Source organism: Bos indicus x Bos taurus, chromosome 27 (genome assembly GCF_003369695.1).
Source record: "Bos indicus x Bos taurus breed Angus x Brahman F1 hybrid chromosome 27, Bos_hybrid_MaternalHap_v2.0, whole genome shotgun sequence".
NCBI classification, from domain to species: Eukaryota; Metazoa; Chordata; class Mammalia; order Artiodactyla; family Bovidae; genus Bos; species Bos indicus x Bos taurus.
In genome coordinates this window covers 14326400-14351789 of record NC_040102.1, presented here as the reverse complement: position 1 = coordinate 14351789, position 25390 = coordinate 14326400, and the positions used below count along the sequence as shown (strand labels likewise).

At 42.0% G+C, this 25390-nt stretch overlaps 2 protein-coding genes across 5 annotated transcripts in view; one reads left to right on the top strand and one right to left on the bottom strand.

Annotated features, from left to right (window-relative positions):
* The window catches only part of TRAPPC11 (trafficking protein particle complex 11), a 39414-nt gene extending 32670 nt beyond the window's left edge, over positions 1-6744 (bottom strand). The window contains exons 1-3 of one of the 2 annotated variants that reach the window (XM_027530201.1): positions 6507-6744; positions 1231-1455; positions 191-360 (exon numbers count right to left, since the gene is read on the bottom strand). In XM_027530201.1, the coding sequence (XP_027386002.1) occupies positions 191-360; positions 1231-1434 (374 nt within the window). In that variant the 5' untranslated portion in view covers positions 1435-1455; positions 6507-6744. Of the gene's footprint in view, positions 1-190; positions 361-1230; positions 1456-6293; positions 6372-6506 lie in introns of those variants that run through there. The other variant, XM_027530200.1, reaches the window with a different exon arrangement.
* A 120-nt stretch (positions 6745-6864) lies between these two features.
* On the top strand, positions 6865-16646 carry RWDD4 (RWD domain containing 4). Of its 3 annotated transcripts, none has more exons than XM_027530202.1 (8): positions 6865-7141; positions 8510-8590; positions 10609-10718; positions 10803-10950; positions 12095-12212; positions 13082-13131; positions 13270-13272; positions 14820-16646. In XM_027530202.1, the coding sequence occupies exons 1-8, from the start codon at positions 7118-7120 to the stop codon at positions 14850-14852; spliced, it is 567 nt and encodes a 188-aa protein (XP_027386003.1). In that variant the 5' UTR covers positions 6865-7117; the 3' UTR covers positions 14853-16646. The 3 variants fall into 3 exon arrangements, with proteins under 3 accessions (XP_027386003.1, XP_027386004.1, XP_027386005.1); XM_027530204.1 differs by having other exon boundaries at positions 6884-7141; positions 10613-10718; XM_027530203.1 differs by lacking the exon at positions 13270-13272 and having other exon boundaries at positions 6874-7141.
* Positions 16647-25390: the final 8744 nt, after the last annotated feature.

Below are 25390 nucleotides of genomic sequence, written 5' to 3'. Positions count from 1 at the left end.
GACTTAGCAGCAGCAGCAGCAGCAGCAGCAGCAATGCTACCTGTTAGCCAATCAACAGGTTTCCCCAGAGGCCAGTGATACCAGAATGACCACTGCAGTCTTAACAGCACTCAGCTGCCTTCAGTAAGTGTCGGTAAGCTCCAGAGGTAGGTCTGACCTCACACAGTCAACCTGACAAAGGGGACCATACCTGACTATTTCCACTCTGGTGGCACATTCGGACTGCTTCTCCTTCCACTGGGGCTCATCCCAGTCCAGTTCATAAAACACGACCACCAGGGCTGGCACCAGATTCAAATGTTTGTTCATCCAGCCCGTCTTTAAGATCCCTTTGGGGATGTACCATTCATACGAAGTTCTCTGCAAACATTGGCCAAAGTTGAAAAGAGGTACTTGACAACGAGAACAGCAGAGACCACTTGTTATGGAGTGCAGGCACTTTCTGTGTATTTCTCTCATTCCATACACACACGCCACACTTTTTAAAGGTAACACTTTTTACAGAGACCAAATAAGAGACAGCAATTTTTGGAGGTCGACACTCAACCCTAGAGCCAGTACTTTAAAAGCCAGTACTTTAAATGTAACCATTTAAAGAAGGACCAAAGCCAAAGCATTTCTAATGACTTCAAGTCTTTTAAATAACTATGTCAAGCTTTCAAATTCAAGAGGCTGAATTAAACAGCCCTTTCCCCAATAAATTCTACTTATATTCCTCACTATCCCAGATTCTGCTCTTATAAAAGCTGCTCAGGTGTTCTCTAAACCCCAAAATGGCTTCATTTGTTTCTAAGTCATGTGGCCAGGATGGCATTATTCCTACTTGTGGGTCAAAGAAAAAAAGGAAGGATAATTCCTAAGTACAGGGGCAGAAGGGCAGTCACTGCGGGTCAGCAGGAGTGCCATGTCATGGGAGGGGATGGCCTGAACCACCCAGAAACTCTCGAATCACCCCCAGAGCACCTGCACCAACCCAGACTACTCCAGCTCATGCTGGTCCAACCTTTACTCCACATGAGGAAAGAGAGGACAGGATACAAAACAACTTGGGAACTTGCAGCGTATTACACACATGAAAACATCTAGAGTTTTCTTCATGCACCTCTGTAACCATGCCCTTGATACACTCAGGGGGTCCCCTGCACAGATACAGGAACAAAAAAGATATACACACTCAAAGAAGGGGAGACAGAGGGAGAAGGAGGGTCCCCTTGCAAGTAACGTCATTACCTTGGGTCTACATTTAGGATACTCGTGGTCACCTGGGAGCACCTTGAAAGAAATCGGTACCCGGTCAGCCCTCCGGTTGGCACAGAAGGCATCCCAGACAGCGCGATGGACAGCATTATAGACCACATCCAGGCCTGTGAGAGTGACGAAAGCCATAGGCCGACAGCATAATTCCACAGGGAAGTCCCACTGGGTGGGGCTCATGTTTAAGACGTCACGAAAACTCTGAAATGCAAACATTAATACATCAATAATCAACTTAGTAAAAGCCCACATCCTCATCTAACATATGAACCTCTACCATTCAGGAAATATTACAAAAAGGCAAAAGACTTTGAGTATTTACAAACTGTCGAGCAAATCCGAAAGAAGAGAGCAAATGGGAAAACTTTAATTCTTGAATTGGGCCTATTACAATTTAATAACTACACATGGACATCACCAGATGGTCAATACCAAAATCAGACTGACTATATTCTTTGCCGCCGAAGATGGAGAAGCTCAATACAGTCAGCAAAAACAAGACCGGGAGCTGACTGTGACTCAGATCATGAAATCCTTATTGCCAAATTCAGACTTAAATCGATGAAAGTAGGGAAAACCACTAGACCATTCAGGTATGACCTAAATCAAATCCCTTACAATTATATAGTGGAAGTGAGAAACAGATTCAAGGGATTAGATCTGATAGACAGAGTGCCTGATGAACTATGGACAGAGGTATGTACGGACACTGTACAGGAGGCAGGGATCAAGACCATTCCCCAGAAAAAGAAATCTAAAAATGAATAGTTGTCTGAAGAGGCCTTACAAATAGCTGAGAAAACAAGAGAAGCTAGAGGCAAAGGAGAAAAGGAAAGATAAACCCATCTGAATGCAGAGTTCCAAAGAACAGCAAGGAGAGATAAGAAAGCCTTCCTCAGTGATCAATGCAAAGAAACAAAGGAAAACAATAGAATGGGAGACTAGAGACTCCAAGAAAATTAAGAGATACTAAGGGAACATTTCAAGCCAAGATGGGCACAATAAAGGACAGGAATGGTATGGACCTAACAGAAGCAGAAGATATTAAGAAGAGGTGGCAAGAATACACAGAACTGTACAAAAAGATCTTCATGACCCAGATAATCACAGTGTGATCACTCACCTAGAACCAGACATCCTGGAATGTAAAGCCAAGTGGGCCTTAGAAAGCATCACTACAGACAAAGCTAGTAAAGGTGATGGAATTCCAAATTTAGGTTGAGGTATTTCAAATCCTAAAAGATGATGCTGTGAAAGTGCTGCACTCAATATACCAGCAAATCTGGAAAACTCAGCAGTGACCACAGGACTATAAAGGTCAGTTTTCATTCCAATCCCAAAGAAAGGCAATGCCAAAGAATAATCAAACTACCGCACAATTGCACTCATCTCACACGCTAGCAAAGTAATGCTCAAAATTCTCCAAGCCAGGATTCAACAGCATGTGAACTGTGAACTTCCAGATGTTCAAGCTGGATTTAGAAAAGGCAGAGGAACCAGAGATCAAATTGCCAACATCTGTTGGATCATGGAAAAAGATAGAGTTCCAGAAAAACATCTACTTCTGCTTTACTGATTATGCCAAAGCCTTGACTGTGTAGATCACAACAAACTATGCAAAATTCTTCAAGAGATGGGAATACCAGACCACCTAACCTGCCTCTTGAGAAATCTGTATGCATGTCAAGAAGCAACAGTTAGAACCGCATATGGAACAACAGACTGGTTCCAAATAGGAAAAGGAGTATGTCAAGACTGTATATTGTCACCCTGCTTATTTAACTTCTATGCAGAGTACATCATGAGAAACTCTGGGCTGGATGAAGCACAAACTGGAATCAATATTGCCGGGAGAAATGTAAATAACCTCAGATATGCAAATGATACGACCTTTATGGCAGAAAGTGAAGAGGAACAGAAGAGCCTCCTGATGAAAGTGAAAGAGGAGAGTGGAAAATGTTGGCTTAAAACTCAACATTCAGAAAATGAAGATCATGGCATCCGGTCCCATCACTTCAAGGCAAACAGATGGGGAAACAATGACACTCTATTTTCTTGGGCTCCAAAATCACTGAAGATGGTGACTGCAGCCATGAAATTAAAAGACGCTTGCTCCTTGAAAGAAAAGTTATGACCAACCTAGACAGCATATTAAAATGCAGACATTACTTTGCCAACAAAGGTCCGTCTAGTCAGAGCTATGATTTTTCCAGTAGTCATGTATGGATGTGAGAGCTGGACTATAAAGAAAGCTGAGTGCCCAAGAATTGATGCTTTTGAACTGTGGTGTTGGAGAAGACTCTTGAGAGTCCCTTGGACTGCAAGGAGATCCAACCAATCCATCCTAAAGGAAATCAGTCCTGAATACTCATTGGAAGGATTGATGCTGAAGCTGAAACTCCAATACTCTGGCCACCTGATGCAAAGAACTGACTCACTGGAAAAGACCCTGATGCTGGGAAAGATTAAAGGCGGGAGGAGAAGGGGATGACAGAGGATGAGATTGGATGGCATCACCGAATGGATGGACATGAGTTTGAGCACACTCCGAGAGATGGTGAAGAACAGGGAATCCTGGTGTTCTGCAGTCCATGGGGCTGCAAAGAGTGGGAAACTACTGAGCGACTGAACAACAACATGTACAACGATTGTAGTCAACTTTAAGCAAATCACTATTTCTTGTTACATCTCAAAACCACACAGAACTTCAGGATGAACAGACCAAAATCGCAGGAGGGTGATCAAACTACCTACTTCAGTTATTAAAATAATAATAGTAATGACTGACTGACTTATACAATAAAGTACAATTATCTCTAATTTCTTTGTAACTGCTAACGTCTAATTTCTGATTTCCTAAGCTATCATTAAAATTGTATGCTAATTATCTAAGTAGCTATGTTTTCTCATTTCTCCACAATTAGTGCAAATACATCACTTCAAGGAAAATCTACAAGGGAAAAATTAATAATGAATGGAACCCTCCAGGAGAACATATTTCTATTGTGTCCTTTAGCTGAGAAGCGGTCTGTATCAATCCAAGATGCACTAAGTTTACAAAAGCAATCATATAAAGATGTGTTTATTGCAATCAAAATTATCACTGTATTATAAGAATAATTTCTTGATTCCATACACATGTACCATAAGACTGGTTTCAGAGGTTATCTTCACCAGCATGTCATACAGGACTCACACACAATTTCTGTGGGAAGCACGTAGGCCACTGAAACAGTATTTTTACCTGAAAAACTGATTTAGGAAAGGCTATTAGGCTTCTCACCTTAGGTACTAAAGGAACATTGGGTACCAGATAAATGGTTTGGAAAGCCTACCAGAAACAACAGATGTGTACAATAGACAGACGTTTCAGAACTGCTTCAACAGATATTCTGAGGACAGGAGTAAGCTATGAGGGCAAAGGGCTGCATGTTCAGAAAAATAGCCATTCTAGTTTCAGTGAATTTGGGGTGAAAATAAAAAAGAGATGGTCAAAGCACAATCTGAGTGCCACTGCTTGATCCCAAAGAATCTAGATTAGAGTCCTAAATGCCCACTTCCTTTAGTAACCCCAAAGACTCAAAAGAATTAGCTGTGGTCCTTGAATAAGGAGAAATAAGGTGGAAATAAGGAGAAACAGAAATGACTATTAATCACTTAAAATCAAAATCCTGTCCAAGAGTTTATGTTATGTCCATAAACATATAAACTAATATATAATATAAACATAAACTAATATATAATCATTTCAAATTTTGTAGTAGTCACATTAAAAAAGGATGAAATTAATTTTATTAATATGCTGTTTAACCAATGTCCAAAATATTATCAATTCAACATAACTATAAAGTTACTAGTGAAACCTTTTACCTTTTTTAATACTAAGTCTTTCAAAGTCTGGTGTGTATTGTACACTCAGAGCACATCTCAATCAGGCTAGTCTATTTCAAATGCCATTTATGGCGACTGGCTATTATACTAAACTATGCAGCTCTAAATGATGGTAACTGTGTACCAAAAATTACCGTATGAAAATATATCAGAAAGTCTTGCCACATACTACCTTAGGAAGTTTTTGCATTTGAAATGGCTATGCCTAATCAGTGGCCAAAAAAAATGGGAAGAATATCAGCAAAGGCCAACTGCAGAGGTTCTATGGATCTCGATGACAGCCTATAGGAGAAATTCCCAGATCTCCTGGAAGAAACCAATGAGGCAACTAACCAAACTATGACCTGAAAGGAGATGTAGAAGTAGGAAGTACACACTCTGGATGGGAGAGCAAGTTGTGCAAGGGAAGTAGTCTGGAAGCTGGCGTGATCATATAATTATAAGGAAGACTCTCAGAAAGAATGCTGCTGCTGCTGCTAAGTCGCTTCAGTCGTGTCGGACTCTGTGCGAGCCCATAGACTGCAGCCCACCAGGCTCCGCTGTCCCTGGGATTCTCCAGGCAAGAACACTGGAGTGGGTTGCCATTTCCTTCTCCACAGAAAGAATGCGTGAGTACTAAATCTCTTCAGTCGTGTCAGACTCTTTGCGACCCCATGGACTGTAGCCCACTAGGTTCCTCTGTCTATGGGATTCTCCAGACAAGAATACTGGAGTGGGTTGCCATTTCCTCCTCGAGGGGATCTTCCCAACTCAGAGACCGAACCCACCACCCTTATGTCTTCTGCACTGACGGATGGGTTCTTTACCAGTAGCGCCACCAGGGGAGCTCCCTTAGAAAGAATGACAGACTGCAAAAAAGTGGCAGGTAATAACAATAATAATGCAGTCCCTATTTTTTAGTTAACGGAGGTTCAGGATGCGCAGGACACAAGGCCGGTAAGGATGGGACTCAACGATGTCCAACTACAAAAACGATCAAAAGAGGAAGGACAGCTTGAGGCCGGGACGGTGAAACAAAAGCTGATGTTGAGGGTGTGAAGCAAAAAGCCCGACTTAGGAAAGACATGGCCCCCCCGCCCCGCGGTCCAGAATCTTGCTCCCCGGAGCTCAAGTGAAGAAACGCTGCAGCCCTAAAGGCAGACGCTTACCTTCCTCCTCTCCTCCCCGACCCACCCCCTTTAAAGCTGGGGCGTCTTTTCTTTAGCAGCTAAAACAGGAATGCACTCGCTGATGCCGTAGGATATCACAGGCTCCCCCCCCTTACCACCCCCCCCCCCCAAAAAAAAAACAGCATCTTTAGGCGCTAGCAATCTTCCTCGGCGGTTTCTCTCGGCCCCGGAGGTCTTCCGACTCGGACTCACTCAGGTCGCAAGTCCCAGGCCAGCTGCGGCTGTGGCCGCTCACCGCCAGCCGGCGGAGGACGAGAGTAAGCAGGCAGAGATGTCACAGAACGCCGCCGGGGAGGCTGGGTCCGTCGTCCCTTCAGCCGCCGCCCCTGCGCCGGGGCCAGCAAGTGAAACTTCCCAGAGCCCACCTGCGCAGGCACAGGAAGCACTTTCCGGACCTGCCTGACAGCGCTCTGCACCAATCGCAGCACCGGAACTGGACGCCGCTCCCGGAAACGTAAGGAAGGGGCTCCGAGTCCTAGAGGAGAAGGAGCTGGGGGGGCGGGGAAAGGAGTAGCCAATAGGAGCAGCGAGAAGGAGGAGAGGGCGGGGCTTTTGTGGTCACCGCCCCGCCGCCTCTCATCCAAGCCTCCCGGCGTCCCGGCTGTCGCGGCCTCCCGTCCCCAGCCAGCGGCCCGACGGGTTTGCTCAGCCCGGGCATCGGGGGCGCGCGACTCTTCTTCTGCCGCGCGAAGTGTGTGTCTCAGCAGCCCAGGGAGCCGGAGAGGGAGCGGCCCGGCCTCGGGGCCACGGCCCTTGCTTCCTTTTCGTTGTCACGAAACGCTGTGCGCCCCGTGACTGGGGCGATGGGTGCCAACGAGGACCAGGAGGTGAGTCCGGGCACGACGCCCCTTCCCCGCGCAGGCGCGGTGCCCCTCTCCGCCCGCGCGTGCCCCTAGCCCCCAAGGCGGCAATCTGGTTGGAGCAGCCCCAAGTTTGTCGGCGTCCTGCGGGGAGAGGCCCCGGTACGCGTGCCGGGGTGGGGGCCCGCCTCTGCTTTTTCTCCACCACCACCCCCACCCGCCCCGCAGTTTTGGATTTTTGCAAAGCCGGGGATCCGCCCCCCATCTCCGGGGCTCTTGAGAATAAGGGCAAGTGTCCTTGGCCCGCAAGCTGGTGCACTTGGTTGGCCTTAAACCCCGGAGTTGTTTAGCGCCCGCGTTCCGAGTTAGGCTTCTTAGAATCCTATCTCGTTTACATCTTAGAATCTGTTGTTGACCGGCAGAGAAAGTTAATTGAGTTAGTTAAATTTCTGGTGCCGGGAAGTAATGACCCTAGTGTCTTCTGGCCATATAGCTTGGTGGAAGGAATCATTTATTCACCTTATGGTTTTCCAGTAGATACGAGGTCTGTTTTGAGCATCCATGTACTAGGGTAGTTGTATGGTTTACACTCAAGTATTTTCTAATGAAATGCCACCTTGACATTGAATCATATGACGTGAGAGTTGGAAGGGATGCTCCAGGTCATCTCTAGAGGGAGCTTCTAAATGTGTAATGTGTACAGATGAGAAGAAGGGTCTACAAACATAAAGTGACAGTCCCAGGGCTGCACAGTGAGTTTGTGGTAAAATCGGGTCTAGAATCCCAGTCTCCTAGATAAATAATCCCAATCTCACTCTTCATTTAGAATATACTGCTTGAAAGTTAGCACTTTTATCAGTGTATGATAGAAGTAATGGAATCTCGGGGTTGAAAGTTACCTTTAAAGAAGACCCACAAGCCATGACGTCCAAATGCTTCTAAAATACTCTTGCCAGGTTAGTTTCTAAGCTAAGGCTTGAACAGTTCTTACTGTGAAGCGTGCAGCGTACAGTGTAATGTTCTTTCCAGTTTGGCCCAGGGACCACCACCTAGAACCATTTGGGCAATTGTTAGTAAAACAGATGCCTGCTCTCTGTCTCAGATATACTGAAGCAAAATTCCTGCGGTGAGAACCAGATCTCCATTTAACAATAAAACTCGATTCTTCTTTCATAGGACCGATTTTCAGATGTTTGGAGATCATTTTCCTGCCCAGTTTTTCAGACCTCCTCTTCTCACACTGACTGGTTCCTTTTAGCTTTTCTCCATTCATTCACTCTTATTAGTTCCTTCAGTCGTCTAGAATTGTGTGACCGTGGACATATTATAAGTTTATGTTCTATTTCTAATCCACTTGTACGATTAAACAAAACCCTTTTAATTCATTTCTTTCAGATGGAACTGGAGGCGTTACGCTCTATTTATGAAGGAGATGAAAGTTTCCGGGAATTAAGTCCAGTTTCATTTCAATACAGGGTAAGACCTAACATAAAGAGGAGCACTTGCTACTTTGTTGGGAAGTTGTTTTTTAAAATGCTGGCTTTTTGTTTTTGTTTTTTTAATTTAGTGGCTTACATTTACTATGTCTTTGGATTTGCTGACACATTTAAATGAAAATGAAAACTCATCACCATGACATCAGTTATTTTCAAACTTTGAAAACTTAATTCAGAAGCTTTTTCAAACTAAGTTAAATGTGTTTAGTATAAGAGAAATATAAAGTATTAGAAATGGAAGAAACATTAGAAATTGTGGTTTTTACCTTCTAATCTTAAAGATAGCATCTCAGCCCTGACTTCCCAAGTTTCCACAGCGATATTGATAAATGTTAGGGTTAAAATCCAGGTCTCTAGGCCAAGCCTAGTTTTCTTCTTACTGCTTTACAGCTTAGTCAAGAAAAGTTGTTATTTTTGTAGTTCTGTATTATCAACACGTGTGAATATTTTTCACATATATGAAATGTCAATTTTTCTTTAAAACACAGGTTGCTTATAATTTTCAGCATGGAACAGCACCAGTATTTGACTTCATAAACAAATAATATAGACCATTTATCCAAACTGTTAAGTAGTGGCGGGTGGTAGGGGAAGGTTTTTTCGTAAAAGACTTAAGAAAGGTTTATGGTTGCTGACATTGTCACCATTTAAAATAAATTGATCCTTATGCATGATTGTTACTGACCTCACAGGAAATAAATCCTTTATAGTTATTTCCTTCAGAAACTCCCCTCTCTGCTCACTGCTTCTCAGTTCCCTTTCAAGCTCCACAGTCCTCACATCACCCCACATATAGAACAACAGAGACTTAGTGGCCAAAGGTAACAGTGAAGTTAAGCACTGGGCCCTTCTCTTTGCATCCAGTCACCTCCCCAGACTTCCCCATTCATGGCCTCCCTACCCTAGTGAATGGAGAGCCCCCCGTCCTCCCCCGATGTCTGCGCTAACACCAGCAGTTACTCACTGAGGATGTTGCAGGATATGTGAGTGTCCTATCGTGTAGACACTGATGGATTTGTATGCAGTGAAGTGTGCGTGGTGTTCATGGTTTTATTCCAGCTTTTCTGTAAACGTTTTCAAAATAAAAAGCTGGGGAAAGCAAAAGAAAAAAAAGAGATCTTTAAGCAACTCAGGTCAAATAGGCTGTTGAAAGATATAAACTTCCCAATTATAAGTCCTGGGGATATTGTGTACAGCATGATGACTGCAGTTGATAATCCCTATTGTGTATTTGAAAGTTGCTAAGAGAGTAGATCATAAAAGTTCTCATCATAACCAAAAATAAACCCCTGTAACTGTGTGTGTTGGTGGATGTTAACTAAACTCATTGTGGTGATCATTTTGCAGTGTATTGAAATGTCAAACCATTATGTCGTGCACCTGAAATTAACATAATCTATTTCAATTACACCTCAAAAATAGAATAAATAAAAAGATAAAAACTTAGGAGTTGTTGCCCAGGCTAAGGCCCTCCTTCCTTCTCTCTCTGCCCTTTCTTTATTTCTCTGAATTTTACATTTCATTTTCTAGTTTCTTGAGATTGTGCTAACTAATGCCTATCCATTTACATGTTCCTAATGTCTATTATAATTTAGCAGTTGGAAAACTGAAGAGAAAGATGAGGTATTTCAAGTGTGTGGATTTTATCTATTCTCTTCCTGTTGTCCATGGTTGATATCTTCTCTTTGTCCTCAGAAAGCTTTGATGGTATAAAAACTGTACGTATAAGATATATAGTTGCTGCTGGGAAAGACTGGAGGCAGGCCGTGGACATCAACCAAAGCTGTTAAAACAGGCTCAGAGTGGGTTAAAAGTCACACACGTTTACACTGCCCTCACCCTCAACAGGGTCTTACTTAGCTCATCCCCTTGAACTTTTAAAAATAACGACATTTCCGATCTGATCACAAGCTTTTGAGGTCATCATTTTAACAATCATCATTTAATATTCTGTTTTTGTAGAACTTTTTACAAGCCTAAGATTCCCCTTTTCTTCAGATAGGTGAAAATGGGGATCCCAAAGCCTTCCTCATAGAGATTTCCTGGACAGAAACCTATCCGCAGACACCTCCCATCATATCCATGAATGCCTTTTTTAACAACACCATGTAAGTACTGTTACGTTGTCATTTCAGTCATGGTAACTCCCTTTTTTACTTTTCTCTTAGCGGTGTATTTCTTGTGCATTGCAGATCATCAGATGTAAAACAGAGCATATTAGCCAAGTTACAGGAAGCAGTGGAAGTCCACCTCGGGACGGCCATGACCTACACGTTGTTTGAATACGCCAAGGACAATAAGGAGCAGTTCATGGAGAACCATCATCCCGTTCATTCTGCTGTGAGCAGGGGATTCGACTTTGCCACGTTTTGTTTGTTTTGGTTTTATGCTACTAGTGATTCATTTTTACTACTTATTTATTTATTTTTTTAATTGGAAGGAGACTTTGTTTTTGGTGGGGTTTTTTTAGTTTATTTATTTATTTGGCTGTGCTGGGTCTTCCTTGCTGCATAGGCTTTTCCCTAATTGCGGTGCATGGGCTTCTCATTGTGGCGGCTTCTATTCTTGTGGAGCAGGGGCTCCTCAGCGTTTGCACGTCAGCAGTTGCAGCTCCTGGGCTCTAGAGCAAGGCTCAGTAGTTATGGCACACGGATTTAGCTGCTGCTCAACTTGTGGGATCTTCCCGGATCAGGGATCAAACCGGTGTCTCCTGCATTGGCAGGTGGATTATTTACCACTGAGCCACCAGGACAGCTTGGGAGGAGATTTTGTATTACATTCAAAATGATAGTTACAGCTGGACCCTGAGAGGCAGCTAGAGGAGCAGAGAAGGGCGGTGACTCCTGCACTGGAAGCGAGACCTTGTGGCCCTGAGAATGCACTCTTTGCTGTGTGACTTTAGGCAGCTTTCTTAATCTTGCTGTGCTCAGTTTTGTCATCTGTAAAATGGGAGTTATAATAGTAGTTACTTCATAAGATTGTACTCAGAATCAAATGAGTGATATATGTACAACCTTTACAGCAATGCTTGGCACCTGGTAAGCATTTTCAGTTTTGTCTCTCTGACTCCATGAACTCAAATATTTAAAAATTTTCCTTCATTTCCTCTGGGAACCAGAAGGCTCTAAGTAGGCACACAGTGATTTTTCTAAAGACATATTTAAGCTTTCAAATAATAGCAAATGAACTGAGTTGTAAAATTACCTCGGCACTTCAGAGCTTTAGGATAATCCTGGTATCAGATCTTCTTTCTCAAGGATCTGGTGATAACAGTGTAACAATATTATGTCCTTCGGTGTGAACTTTTAGGGGAGTAAAACCAGTCATGTGCTGAGCTTCCTGACCAGATTAATGAACATAATAATTAAAGAGTCTTTTACTTCACAAACCTAAAAATTGTCAGCTCATTTCAGGATGTGGGCATATTTAGTTTAATTCAGTAAGTTTTAAGGCAAGAGTCTAAGAATTATTTCTTTTTTTCTAGACATCCATAAGCAATATCATCTCAGCTGAAACTCCTAATACAGCTCCATCAAGTAAGAAAAAAGATAAAAAGGAACAACTTTCAAAAGCCCAGAAACGTAAGCTGGCAGATAAAACAGGTTTGTGTTATTTTTTTTTCTTTTATGATACACTTGACTGCTTTTTGATGTGATATGGGTGCCTAATAAGTATTATTTAGATTTAGAATATTGGTTCTCTGCACTCTTTATTCTTAAACCATTTGGATCAGAGACAGTTTTAAGTCACAAATACATATTGAAGATATTTACTACTACTTTACTGAGTGACCGAACTGAACTACCACAAGAGAGAAGCATTTAAGAAGAAGGTAAAGTGGCCAAGTGTACATCAGTCTGAATACTGTAGAATATGAGAATAGTGAACAAATATGTGTCCTACCGGTACCGTCTCTGACATGTTTGGGATTTTCCTGTTTGTTTACCTTTATGACAGATAAGTATATTGTTGACATTTTTTTTTGAAATACAGCTTTCATTTGAAATGAAGTCTGGTCTACCATCAGATCATAATACAATAAATAACAGATTTTTTCTGTAATTGATCTATTTATATAACTCACAGAACAGCATAGTGACACAACTTATTTCATTAAGCGGGGACCTTATATAAAGCAGGGAAGTTGTGCAAGGGCATCAGACTAATAAATTAATTAGCTTCTCTTCCTGGCATTACCAGCTCACCTCCATCTTTTTTCCGTGATGTCAGGTTTTGTCTTGAATGGGAAGAGGATAAATAAGAAAGGCAGTAACATCTAAAACGCCTTGCAAGTACTCCCAGGGGAACAGTGCTTTCAGTGCAGAATGACGATAGGGTGTTTTTCCTCCTTAATAATAAATGATTTAAATTTTTAATCCATTTGTGGTATAGAATAGTATAGAAAAATCGTATTTAAGTTTAAGTATTACTGATTGTTCTTAGCAATAAAGTTACCGTTTTTCTCCCCTAGATCACAAAGGAGAACTTCCTCGGGGATGGAACTGGGTTGATGTGGTGAAGGTTTGTAACATTTTGTTCTCCTCTTCATAAGATTGTTACAGTTACTGCTGTCAAGTAATGAAATTCACATCTTCCATTTTCTCCCCCATCAATCTTTGCATTGGACCCTGATGTCTGTGTTTCCTTTTTCACATTCAGCATGTAAGTATTTTTGAAATATCCTTCACATTTTTCTCTTCCCTAGCCCCTCAGTTTTAGGTTTTGGTTTTTTAAATAGTGAAAAATCTGTAGAAGTGAGTTGTAACTACAATAAAGGGTGACTGTTTATGTAAAACATAACTCTAAGTTATAGATAATACGGAATTTGAAGGAACAAGTCACGAAAAGGAGTGTTTTGATTTCTCAGTGGAGGTGAAGTACTTTTTTTAGGACAAACCCCTGAATGGGGTTGCCCACCATCCTCAAGAAAGGTTTTTTGTTTCTGTTGTACAGAATTGTTTACTTTCCACTTGGGCTTTTCGGCCCACTTCTCTCAGCGTTTGTCTTGGATTCCTCGTCAACAGATCCTTAACACAGCGAGTTAATGCCCTATCTGGGACTTTGTGAAATGAGTTTTTATGCCAGTTAGTGTCACTGTGCTATGTGAAATAATTCCTGTGATCCAAAATTAGGATCAATGAGGACCCACAAATACGGGTGATTTAAAAGCAGTGTTTTCTTAAAGTTTATTTTGAAGCCAGCTGTTTGGGCCTTTTCTATAGAAACTATTTGAAGCAATTGATGTGGTTCTAAAACCAAGTACACAGTCATCTGAGAGTGAGGAGCCATGAACTGCACTTGGAATAAAGAAACTCAGTATGGACAGACCTCATCTTCCTGCAGTTCACTTTATTCTGCTTCATAGATACCGTTTTGTACAAATTGTAGGTTTGTGGCAATCTAGCATTGTCAGACGAGGGTTTGTATTTTTTAGCAATGAAGTATTTTTTGATAAAGGTATGTGCATTGTTCTTTTACACATAATGCAACAGTATAGTGTAAATATAACTTACATTCACTGGGAAGCCAGAAAATCTGTGTGACTTGATTTATTGTGATGTTCACTTTACCGCAGTGGTCTAAAACCCTACCCACGAGATTTGAGGTTGATCTTTATTTCTTATCGTCTTCTTGGGCAAAAGGCTGACCCTGCAATTTAAGAGTTGTACCATTTTCAAAATTTTAAGAATTGCCTGGTTAAGATGATAAATCTTAATACGGTTTTTTTTTACCACAATTTAAAATTTTTAGAATTTATTGTTTTTTTAAAAAAACACAAAAATATCATTCCTTTTATAAATGGCACCTTTTGTATACTCTTGGTTCCAATTTATTTCTTGGAAAGCTTTAAGGAATTTTTTTCCCTCTTTCTGTTGAGGTTATATTATCAAAGAATCATGTTTAAAGTAGTTGAGCCTGAATTTTAAAAGTGTTAGTATTTCCACGTGGTGAAATCTTTAGGTGGTACAAGTTACCTGAACGCTGTTGCCTGTTCTGTTAACTATAAATGTTGCTGCTGCTAAGTCACTTCAGTCGTGTCTGATTCTGTGGGACCCCATAGACAGCAGCCCACCAGGCTCCCCCATCCCTGGGATTCCCCAGAGAAGAACACTGGAGTGGGTTGACTTTTGATTTTAAGTGGAAAAAGTGAACTCAGATAAGACGATAGCTTAAACTTGTTGAATATTTGTTTTCATCTTTTTTTGTAGTTGAGCAAAACTGGCTCTAAAGACGATGAATAGCCCTTGGGATCTGAGACGAAGAAAGAGCATCCTTTAATAAGTAAATGGGGTTCAAAATCTTTCATTACTCTTTTCTGGTATCGAGGTGGCTTTTTATAAAACAATTGTTTTGTATGTTTCTTACGTAAAAAAAAATGTTTAAAGCTGAAAGTTCATGAAGGGAATCTGGTTGTATTAAATTATTTTCACAAACTTGCCTTAATAAAAGGTGAAAATGTTACTGTTTAGTATACTTTATGGAACCAATTATAAACGGACAAATACAAGGAGTTACAAATAATCGATGTCAATTTATGTGATCTTATTCCAGTGGATGTGATATTTTTTAAAGGGGTTTCCAGCCTTTGCAAATTCTTATCCCAGTGGAGAACAGTGAGTGAACAGTGTTTTCACAGTATGATCCGTATTAACAGGCTTCTCGTCTTTAAGTCTTTGTTCCTTCTTTCTCTTAATTACTGAAGTGTAAATTGCTTCAGAGAAATTTAAATACTAGTATTTGAACTTTATACGTAATATTCTTTCTAGGTCCTTTTTATTTTTCAGGGGTGAACTGCTTTTTAAGAAATGTATATCTGTTAATACTTTTGATTTGGGTAATGATGTTTGATCCTGAGAGCTTTCAATGATACATGGAATCAGAGAAAGGAAAAAAATTAAAAGATCTGCCAAATACATTAGAAAATATTTGAATAGAAGTGCTGGTTCCTATTTAAACCATTTCTCTTTGCTGCATATACCTAGATGGGAGTAAAAGATGCCTTAATATTTAATTTTTATATTGTTAAAGACAGCGGTTTTAATAAATTCCTATTTATCCATTGTGTATTTTTAGTTGTTTGGTAACTGAGTTCTTCTAAGTGGTTTCACATAAAACCGCATTTTAAGCCTTGTTGCTTTTCCAGTACCCAAATGTATGTCTCAGCCCGGGCATCCATGTACAAATAGACTTGGAAATCTTTCAAATGCTGAACTGTAGTACTTGCTGGAATTTTTTTTTTTTTTTTAAGTCATTAACAGAGGAAGCTATTAGTGCAGTTTTACCAGGAAGTTACTGACATGTATGTGAGATAGCATATGCTCCCCAGCTTCAAAAATACTTAGACTACTGCCGTGGTTTCTGGAAAGGTTGGCTCTTGGTCCCTCAAGTTATACCTGTGCAGCTTGGGTCTAAGTTTCTAACGAATAGTAAACTTTTAAAGACGTTTCCTTAGCAAAAGAGCAGATTGTTGTAGCCGTGGTTTTTGCTAGGTTCACATAGGCGTCAGTGAAATCGCTTGAATTCTAACGTAAGCATAACTACAGGAAGAAACTCAGTCTCATTCTTAAATGCCGAATTACATTTGTGTTGCTTGGATTAGTCCGACAGAGACATCAAAATCCAGGACCACTGGAACACACTAACTTTTGTCTTCATGTTGTGGGCGTGGTTTATGTTGTGCCAATTTGCTTGTTTTTCGAAGAAGCTGAAACTGCTACATCTGCTAGTAGGAAAAAATGCTTTGTTTTATGCAGAAGATTCTGAAATCATTCAGGTGTGTCGTGGCTCATAGATTACAAAGAATAATGCTAGTTAAATGCCAATGAACTATTTTTACTCTTTTTATATGGAGTGTACAAATTCCGGGGCTGACGGTGGCAGTGGCGCCTCTTCCTGCCTTATGTAAAGCACTTGAACATCCTCACCAAGGTCGCCGTCATCTGGTTAATACTCCCACTATATTTTCTCAAAGTCTGTTTACGTAAAACTGTATGGAATGATGTAATAAGCAATAAAACCTGAATTTTACCCATTGACGTTTCTGTATGTTTTATTTCACGTACTTGAGAGAGAACTGTTGGTTTTATAACTGCTCTGACTTACAGCGCAAGATGTACCATCCAGCTAGAAATGGTGCAAAATGTTGGACCCCCCCCCCCCCAAAAAAAAGATATTTTAAATGAGCTGATGAGAGGATAAGAAATGCCCAGCATCTAAAAAGTTTAAATGCAAGTTGGAAACCTTTAGTTCTCACAGCCTCGGGGGCCCAGAAGACAGGAGATGAAGTCCAGGATTAACTCAGGGTAGAGACACACGCATGCACAGCACACATGAGGCTGACCCTGGCCCTCGTGGGGCCCCTGGGGAAGAGTTCTTGTCTTGAACGTTGGTTCTGGATGGAGCGGTAAATGTAGGTATATATACATGTGCTCTTCTGCAACTCATAGCAAGTTATCTCACTCTTGGGTTTCAGCCTAAATTCCTCCCCGCTGTGGTGGTGGTGGTTTAGTCGTTAAGTCGTGTCTGACTCTTGCAACCCCATATACCATAGCCGGCCAGGCTCCTCTGTCCATGGGATTCTCCAGGCAAGGATACTGGAGTGGGTTACCGTTTTCTTCTCCAGGGGATCTTCCCAACCCAGGGGTTGGACCTGGGTCTCCTGCACTGCAAGCAGATTCTTTACTGACTGAGCTGCCATCTCAAAAAAAAAAAACCCTCAACGCAGGATGGTAAGGAGTGGGTAGAACCTCTGGGCAGCCGATAGAAAGGGCCACAAATCTACTGTGGAAGGTGGAAAGAAAGTGAAAGTGAAGTTGCTCAGTCTCGTCCGACTCTGTGACCCCATGGACTGTAGCCTACCAGGCTCCTCAGTCCATAGAATTTTCCAGGCAAGAGTACTGGAGTGGGTTGCCATTTCCTTCTCCAGGGGATCTTCCTGACCCAGGGATCGAACCCAGGTCTCCTGCACTGCAGGCAGACGCCTCAGAGAACTAGATCCCATGTGCCAGAGCTAAGACCCAGTGCAGCCAATTTTTTAAAAAAAAACATACTTTGACAAATTATAATCTGCTTATGAAAGTAGGAAAGTGAAAGTCCTCAGTCATGTCCAACTTTTTGTGACCACATAGACTATACAGTCTGTGAGATTCTCCAGACCAGAAAAATGACATGGGCAGCCATTCCCTTCTCCAGGAGATCTTCCCAACCCAGGGACTGAACTCAGGTCTCCCATATTGCAGGCAGATTCCTTACCATCTGAGCCACCTATGGTGGTGATGAAACAGACAGGAAGCATCCCTGCCCAGCCCGTGTTCCTCTGTCTGTAACTACTGGCATCTGGGGAATTTGAAGTGACCTTGCACGTTTCTCTGTGTCCTTCTGGACGCTATAAAGGATCTATTTCTGTGGCTCCCGCAAAGATTGGGCCTGTTGGGACACTTCTTGATACTTGAAACCACAAACGGTTCTGTATGATCAGTTCTTTCTTCTTTCATAAAAGAGAATGCAAGTTATAAAGTAAGGAATAAACTGTCCCAGTGAGAGAGCAGAGGATACAGATGAGAAACGTCTTGCTTCTTGATTAAGTGTTAGAAATTAACCTCGAAAGCTTTAATTGATGACACCGTTTAGAGCCCCGGAGATAAGGAGAAAGGTTTTCCTGTGTGAAATTACAAGGGCCCAGCCTTACCACCCTGTGTGTAGCCTAAAGAATCCTGTCCTCTAGCGCTTCATTCTGCTGCGACTGCAAAGTGATAGTGTGTGTGTTTTGACAGAGCACAGTCAGTGTCCTGAGTCACTACCTACCTCATTGGTGAAGGAACATACTTAAGACTCAGACCTTGTATCCGGGGAAAATCTGAGTCCCTTTGAGGTTTCAGTGGCAGCAAACTCTTGATTAATTCCTATATGCTTTTCCCTGTCTGTTTTGAACTCTTAAAATCACGCCCTTTTCAAATTCTACCCAATAGAATGATTTTTTTTTTTAAAGCACAAATGTGAATGAAATTAAGTGAATCCTTTTCCTCTTTCTGTCCTGTGTCTCTGAGGATCACTAAATCTAGGATTTGCAAGTTGGCCATTTCATTTGATATGTGCTGAATACACTAAATATTCCTTCCCTTCCAGGGGATGCTCAAAGATACAGTTTTAAATTGGTGGTTGTTATTTATTCAAAGTCTCCATGATAACGAAGAAATCATAGAGTTTGGTTACAAGAACATTCACCCATCTGCTAAAAGAGAAGCTTCACTCCCACTAATTGCTGACAAATGCCATCTGTTAAAATTTACCCTAGTTTCTATCTTTTCCTCCAAGTCTGTTTTTTACTCGGAGTAAGGTGGACAGCCTCAAGAGGGGTTCCCCCCAGCTCTATTGAGCTGTAACTGACATAACATTGTGATTTGATACACTTACACGCTTAGCATATACTCAACACGTATACACTTACATACACGTATTTAACACTTCCATCTCTTCACATAATTATTTTTCCGTGTGGTGAGAACATTTTAAGATCTATTCTCTCACCAACGTTCAAGAATGAAATCAGCGTTGTTAAGTACAGTCACCATGCTGGACATGACTTATTCATCTTATAGCTGGAACTTCGTTCCCTTGGACCAGCATCTCCCCATTTTCCCAACCCTCCAGCCCCCAGCAGCCACCAACCTACCGTGTGCTTCTATGCATTCGAGTTTTTCAGATTCCACATACCCACCACACCATAGTTGTCTTACTCTATCTGACATTTCATTTAGCACAATGCCCTCAATTCTATCTGTGTTGTCACAAATGGTGGAATTTCCTTTTTTTTGTGACTAATACTCCATCAGATAGAGGGCTCTGAGCTGAGGAGTGAAACAGGATGACTTTTGTTTGAACTGTTTATTGTGGCTTGAGTGTTGGGAATGAACTGAAGCTGGAAGGCGGGCAGGGAGAGACCAGTGCGGAAGCTGTTGCAGAAATGTGGAAAAGTGAAAGTGGAAGCTAGTCGCACAATCGTGTCCGACTCTTTGCAATTCCATGGACTACAGCCTTTCCTGCTCCTCTGTCCATGGAATTCTACAGGCAAGAGCCTTGGAGTGGCTGCCCATTTCCTTCCCCAGGGGATCTTCCTAAAGTGGAGATCGAACCCAGAACTCCTGCATTGCAGGCAGATTCTTTACCAACTGAGCCAGAAGGGAAACCTGCAGAAATGTGGATGGAGATATCAATGGCTTGAACTAGGGTGAGGGGGTGGAGGTGGGTGAGCAATGATCAGCTTCTGAATGTGCATTGAGAGAACTGCCACGGGCCTTGCTCACAGATCAGATGACAGATGTAGGAGAAATGAATAGACATGTATCAACAAGGACTCCAAAGCTTTTGACCTGAGCAACTGAAATAAATTTGGTTTTTTGAAATACCAATTCTCCCTAAATTATCCTATAAATGTAAGGTAATCTCAATTATCCCAATATTGCATAGGAACCTGGAATGCTAGGTCCATGAATCAAGGTAAATTGCAAGTGGTCAAACAAGAGATGGCAAGAGTGAACATCAACAGTTTAGGAATCAGTGAATTACAATGGACTGGAGTGGACGAATTTAATTCAGATGACTATTATATCTACTACTGTGGGCAAGAATCCCTTAGAAGAAATGGAGTAGCCTCATTGTCAACAGAAGAATCCGAAATGCAGTACGTGGGTGCAATCTCAAAAACAACAGAATGATCTCTGTTCATTTCCAAGGCAAACCATTCAATACCACAGTAATCCAAGTATATACCCCAACCATTAATGCTGAAGAAGCTGAAGTTGAACGACTCTATGAAGACCTACAAGACCTTCTAGAACTATCACCAAAAAAGATGTCCTTTTCATCATAGGGGACTGGAATGCAAAAGTAGGAAGTCAAGAGATATCCAGAGTAACAGGCAAATTTGGCCTTGGAGTACAGAATGAAGCAGGGAAAAGGCTAACAGAGTTTTGCCAAGAGAATACACTGGTCATAGAAAACACCCTCTTTCAACAACACAAGAGACGACTCTACACATGGACATCACCAGATGGTCAATATCGAAATCAGATTGATTATGTTCTTTGCAGCCAAAGATGGAGAAGCTCTATACAATCAGCAAAAAAAAGAAAAAGAAAGAAAAAGAAACAAGACCAGGAGCTGACTGTGGCTCAGATCATGAACTCCTTATTGCCAAGTTCAGACTTAAATCGAAGAAAGTAGGGAAACCACTAGACCATTCGGGTATGACCTAAATCAATCCCTTATTATTATACAGTGGAAGTCACAAATAGATTTAAGGGATTAGATCTGATAGAGTGCCTGAAGCACTATGGATGGAGGTTCATGACACTGTACAGGAGGCAGTGATCAAGAACATCCCCAAGAAAAAGAAATGCAAAAAGGCAAAATGGTTGTCTGAGGAGGCTCACAAGTAGCTGAGAAAAGAAGAGAAGCTAGAGGCAAAAAAGAAAAGGAAAGATATATCCATCTGAATGCAGAGTTCCAAAGAACAGTAAGGAGAGATAAGAAAGCCTTCCTTGGTGATCAATGCAAAGAAATAGAGGAAAACAACAGAATGGGAAAGACTAGAGATCTGTTCAAGAAAATTAGAAATACTAAGGGAACATTTCATGCAAAGATGGGCAAAATAAAGGAAATGGTATGAACCTGACAGAAGCAGAAGATATTAAGAAGAGGGGGCAAGAATACACAGAAGAACTGTACAAAAAAAATCTTCATGACCCAGATGATGATGGTGTGATCACTCACTTAGAGCCAGACATCCTAGAATGAGAAGCCAAGTGGGCCTTAGGAAGCATTACTGTGAACAAACCTAGTGGAGGTGATGGAATTCCAGTCGAGCTATTTCAAATCCTAAAAGATGATGCTGTGAAAGTGCTGTACTCAATATGCCAGCAAATCTGGAAAACTCAGCAGTGGCCACAGGACTGGAAAAGGTCAGTTTTCATTCCTATCCCAAAGAAAGGCAATGCCAAAAATGTTCAAATTACCACACAATTGTACTCATCTCACACACTAGCAAAGTAATGCTCAAAATGAAGCCAGGCTTCAACAGTACATGAACTGTGAACTTCCAGATGTTCATGATGGATTTAGAAAAGGCAGAGGAACCAGAGATCAAATTGCCAACATCCACTGGATCATAGAAAAATCAAGAGAATTCCAGAAAAACATCTACTTCTGCTTTATTGACTATGGTAAATCCTTTGACAGTGTGGATCACAACAAACTGTCTTAAATTCTTCAACAGATGGAAATATCAGACCACATTACCTGCCTCCTGAGAAATCTGTATGCAGGTCAAGAAGCAATAGTTAGAATTGGACATGGAACATTGGACTGGCTCCAAACTGGGAAAGGAGTACACGTCAAAGCTGTATATTGACACCCTGCTTATTTAACTTATATGCAGAGTATACCATGCAAAATGCTGGGCTGGATGAAGCACAAGCTGGAATCAAGATTGCCGGGAGAAAGATCAATAACTTCAGATATGCAGATGACACCACCCTTGTAGCAGAAAGTGAAGAAGAACTAAAGAGCCTCTTGATGAAAGTGAAAGAGGAAAGTGGAAAAGTTGGCTTAAAACTCAACATTCAAAAAACTAAGATCATGGCATCCAGTCCCATTACTTCAAGGCAAATAGATGAGAAAACAATGGAAGTAGTGAGAGACTTTATTTTGGGGGGCTCCAAAATCATTGCAGGTGATGACTGCAGCCATAAAATTAAAAGACACTTGCTCCTTGGAAGAAAAGCTAAGACAAACCTAGACAGCATATTAAAAGCATACTTTGCCAACAAAGGTCCATCTAGTCAAAATTATAGTTTTTCCAGTAGTCATATATGGATGTGAGAGTTGGACTATAAAGAAAACTTAGTGCTGAAGAATTGATGCTTTTGAACTGTGGTGTTGGAGAAAACTCTTAAGAATCCCTTGGACTGCAAAGAGATCAAACCAGTCCATTCTAAAGGAAATCAGTCCTGAATATTCATTGAAAGGACTGATGCTGAAGCTGAAACTCCAATACTTCGGCCACCTGATGCGAAGAACTGACTCATTTGAAAAGATCCTGATGCTGGGAAAGATTAAAGGCGGGAGGAGAAGGGGATGACAGAGGATGAGATGGTTGGATGGCATCACCGACTCGATGGACATGAGTTTGAGAAAGCTCTGCAAGTTGGTGATGGACAGGGAGGCCTGGGGTACTGCAGTCTGTGGGATGGCAAAGAGTCAGACAGGACTGAGCGACTGAACTGAATCTCAGTGAACTTGCAACTTGATTTTTTAAAAGAAAAAAAAAAAAAAAAAACAAGCTTTTACTGAAGTTCTTAAGGAAAATCATGCAAATTGTATACCCTACAGCCTACTCACCACCAGAAATTTAGTTTGCTTGCAGTAGAGACCCTTGACACATTCTGCCCTCCCTACCCAAGACCCTTGCCCCTCTGGTAACTGCTACTCTGATCTTGATATCTATGTGTTTGTTTGGTTTGATTTAGTTTGACTAATATATTTTCCAGACCTGTGTTTCTTTTAACTGGTTCACAACCCAATGCATGAGTGGATATAAATTCAATTTTGTAGGCTTCCAACAGCTTTTCTTTTTAATGAACAGAGTAGAATAGATCAGAATACAATATACATTCTAAGAGTAGATAATGGTCTGTGGGACGTTTCCAGCTTGCTTTAGAACCAGTGAGTATTTACACACTGGGCTGTGATAGAAAATGTACCATGAGTTCTATTTTCTAAAAAAATTGAAAACCACTTTTCCAAATCCTTAATTGCTGCTTGCCTTGAGTGCCTGTGAGAACTACAATGGAATCTGATCAAATAATCCTGTATTTAACCAGAACAGTGCTTAGATGGGACCAAAGATACAGAAAGTCAATAGGAGTGAATTCTAACAAACCAGTCAACCAGAGCATGTCCAGGGTGCTTTATTCTGATACAGTTTATCCAATAGAGTCCTACAGTTCATTAAGAGATGGCGAGAAACACATTCTACCACTTGTATTGTCAACAAATGGATCCTTGCTTGACATTTTTACTTTTTTTCGCATTTAGAGCAGAATCGTGCATGTTATTTAAGCTTCCTGTGTCTTTGACAAGCTGCAAAATTAGTGTCCCACTGTTCACCACCTGAGCTGTCCCTCTGAGTCATTCTGACCACATCAAGCTTTACGGCAGAATCCCTACTTTACTACTGGGCTGAGTCAGTGATTAAAAAACAAAAATATACTCCATTTTGCCACCCACATAGCGATTCTGCTGGCAAAAGGAGAAAGTCATTCCAAAGCATTCCAATGATCATTTTAGCATTTCTTGCTGCACTTTCCCTAAATCTCACCCTTCAACAATGTCTCTTCCCATACGTGTGGTTTCATCGATCAGTGAAGGCACTGCTGAGTGGCAGTGTTCAGTCGGCAAGGCCTGTCCAGCGTCTCCGCTGAGGCCCCGGTCCCAGGCCTGGCTGCAGAGGCGTGCTGGAATCTGAGTCACTCCCTGGTGACACGGACTCTGACCCTCCTCCCTGGGCCATGGGGCTGAGGTAGGTTCCCCAGCACTTGTCTTAACTTCTCTCCCCACTGAGGATTATTCCTTCTTGATCTTCATTGATCAACTGAGCAGAAGTTGGTTTCTGAGAGGATTTCCAGTTTAGATCAGGAAGAGGCAGTCTATGGGCACTCATGTCAAAGATTCTGGAACTATTCATCAGCTCAGCCCTAGTGCTGGCAGCCTCAGTAAAACCACAGAGAGAGAAATGTGTTTCCCCCCGGGGTTCCCCCTCCCTGTGCCCCTCCTCTGTGCTTTAGACGCTCAGTGCCCACGTGCTACTTTATTGTTGTTTAGTCACCAAGTCGTGTCCAACTCTTTGCCACCCCATGGACTGGAGCCTGCCAGGCTCCTCTGTCCATGGGATTTCCCAAGCAAGCTTACTGGAGCAGGTTGCCATTTCCTCCTCCAGGGATCTTCCCAACCCAGAGATTGAACCTATGTCTCTTGCATCTCCTGCTTGGCAGGCAGATTCTTTACCCCTGAACCAAGTGCTACTAGGAAACCGCAAAATTTCCCACTTCCCTTCCCCCTCCTGGACTGCCCATGTCCTAAGTTCCACATTGATTAAATGCCACTCCTCAGTCTGGGGGAAAACCACTTGCTTAATGTAACGCATCTCCCACCATCATGCGACCCGGGTTGCAGCTGTACTCAGGTCCACCTGTGTTCACTGCTGCACCGAGTAAAAAGATCCTCATTCTAGCCAAGGCTCACCTCCCCTCGTAGGTTCTAAATCCCGTTGCCTCTCACGCTCTCCAGGACATTGCCATCACCCCTTTCTCCCTGCAGCATCAGTTGCTATCTACTAGATCCTTCCCTTTCCCCAACAAGCATGTTCTCTCTCCTCTCAAACAAGAAAATCCCTTCTTTGACCTCCCATCCGTTTCCACCTCAGCGGTCCCATTTCTCTACTTACCCGCACATCAAAGCTTCTCCTTAATAACTGACCTTTATGCCCAATGAGTCGCAGCCCTGTCCATCTCCACACAGCATAGGAACCCTTTTCATTCCCATTTTATAGTGGATCCTTTCATTCCAGGTCTCCTGTCACTTGCCCAGGCCTGTGTCTTTCAAGCATCACAAATAGACAGCATTTTGGTTCCTCCCAATGCACCATGCTGACCAGCAAGCTTCTTCCTTGATTCAAAACGAGATACCTTCACATACACAGTGGCTTCTGGAAGGCTTGTACTCT

Coding starts and splice junctions, on each gene's coding strand:
- RWDD4 (XM_027530202.1), top strand. CDS start 7,118: ATGGGTGCCAACGAGGACCAGGAG. Junction 8,591..10,608: donor CAGTTTCATTTCAATACAGG/GTAAGACCTAAC, acceptor CCTTTTCTTCAG/ATAGGTGAAAATGGGGATCC. Junction 10,719..10,802: donor GCCTTTTTTAACAACACCAT/GTAAGTACTGTT, acceptor TGTGCATTGCAG/ATCATCAGATGTAAAACAGA.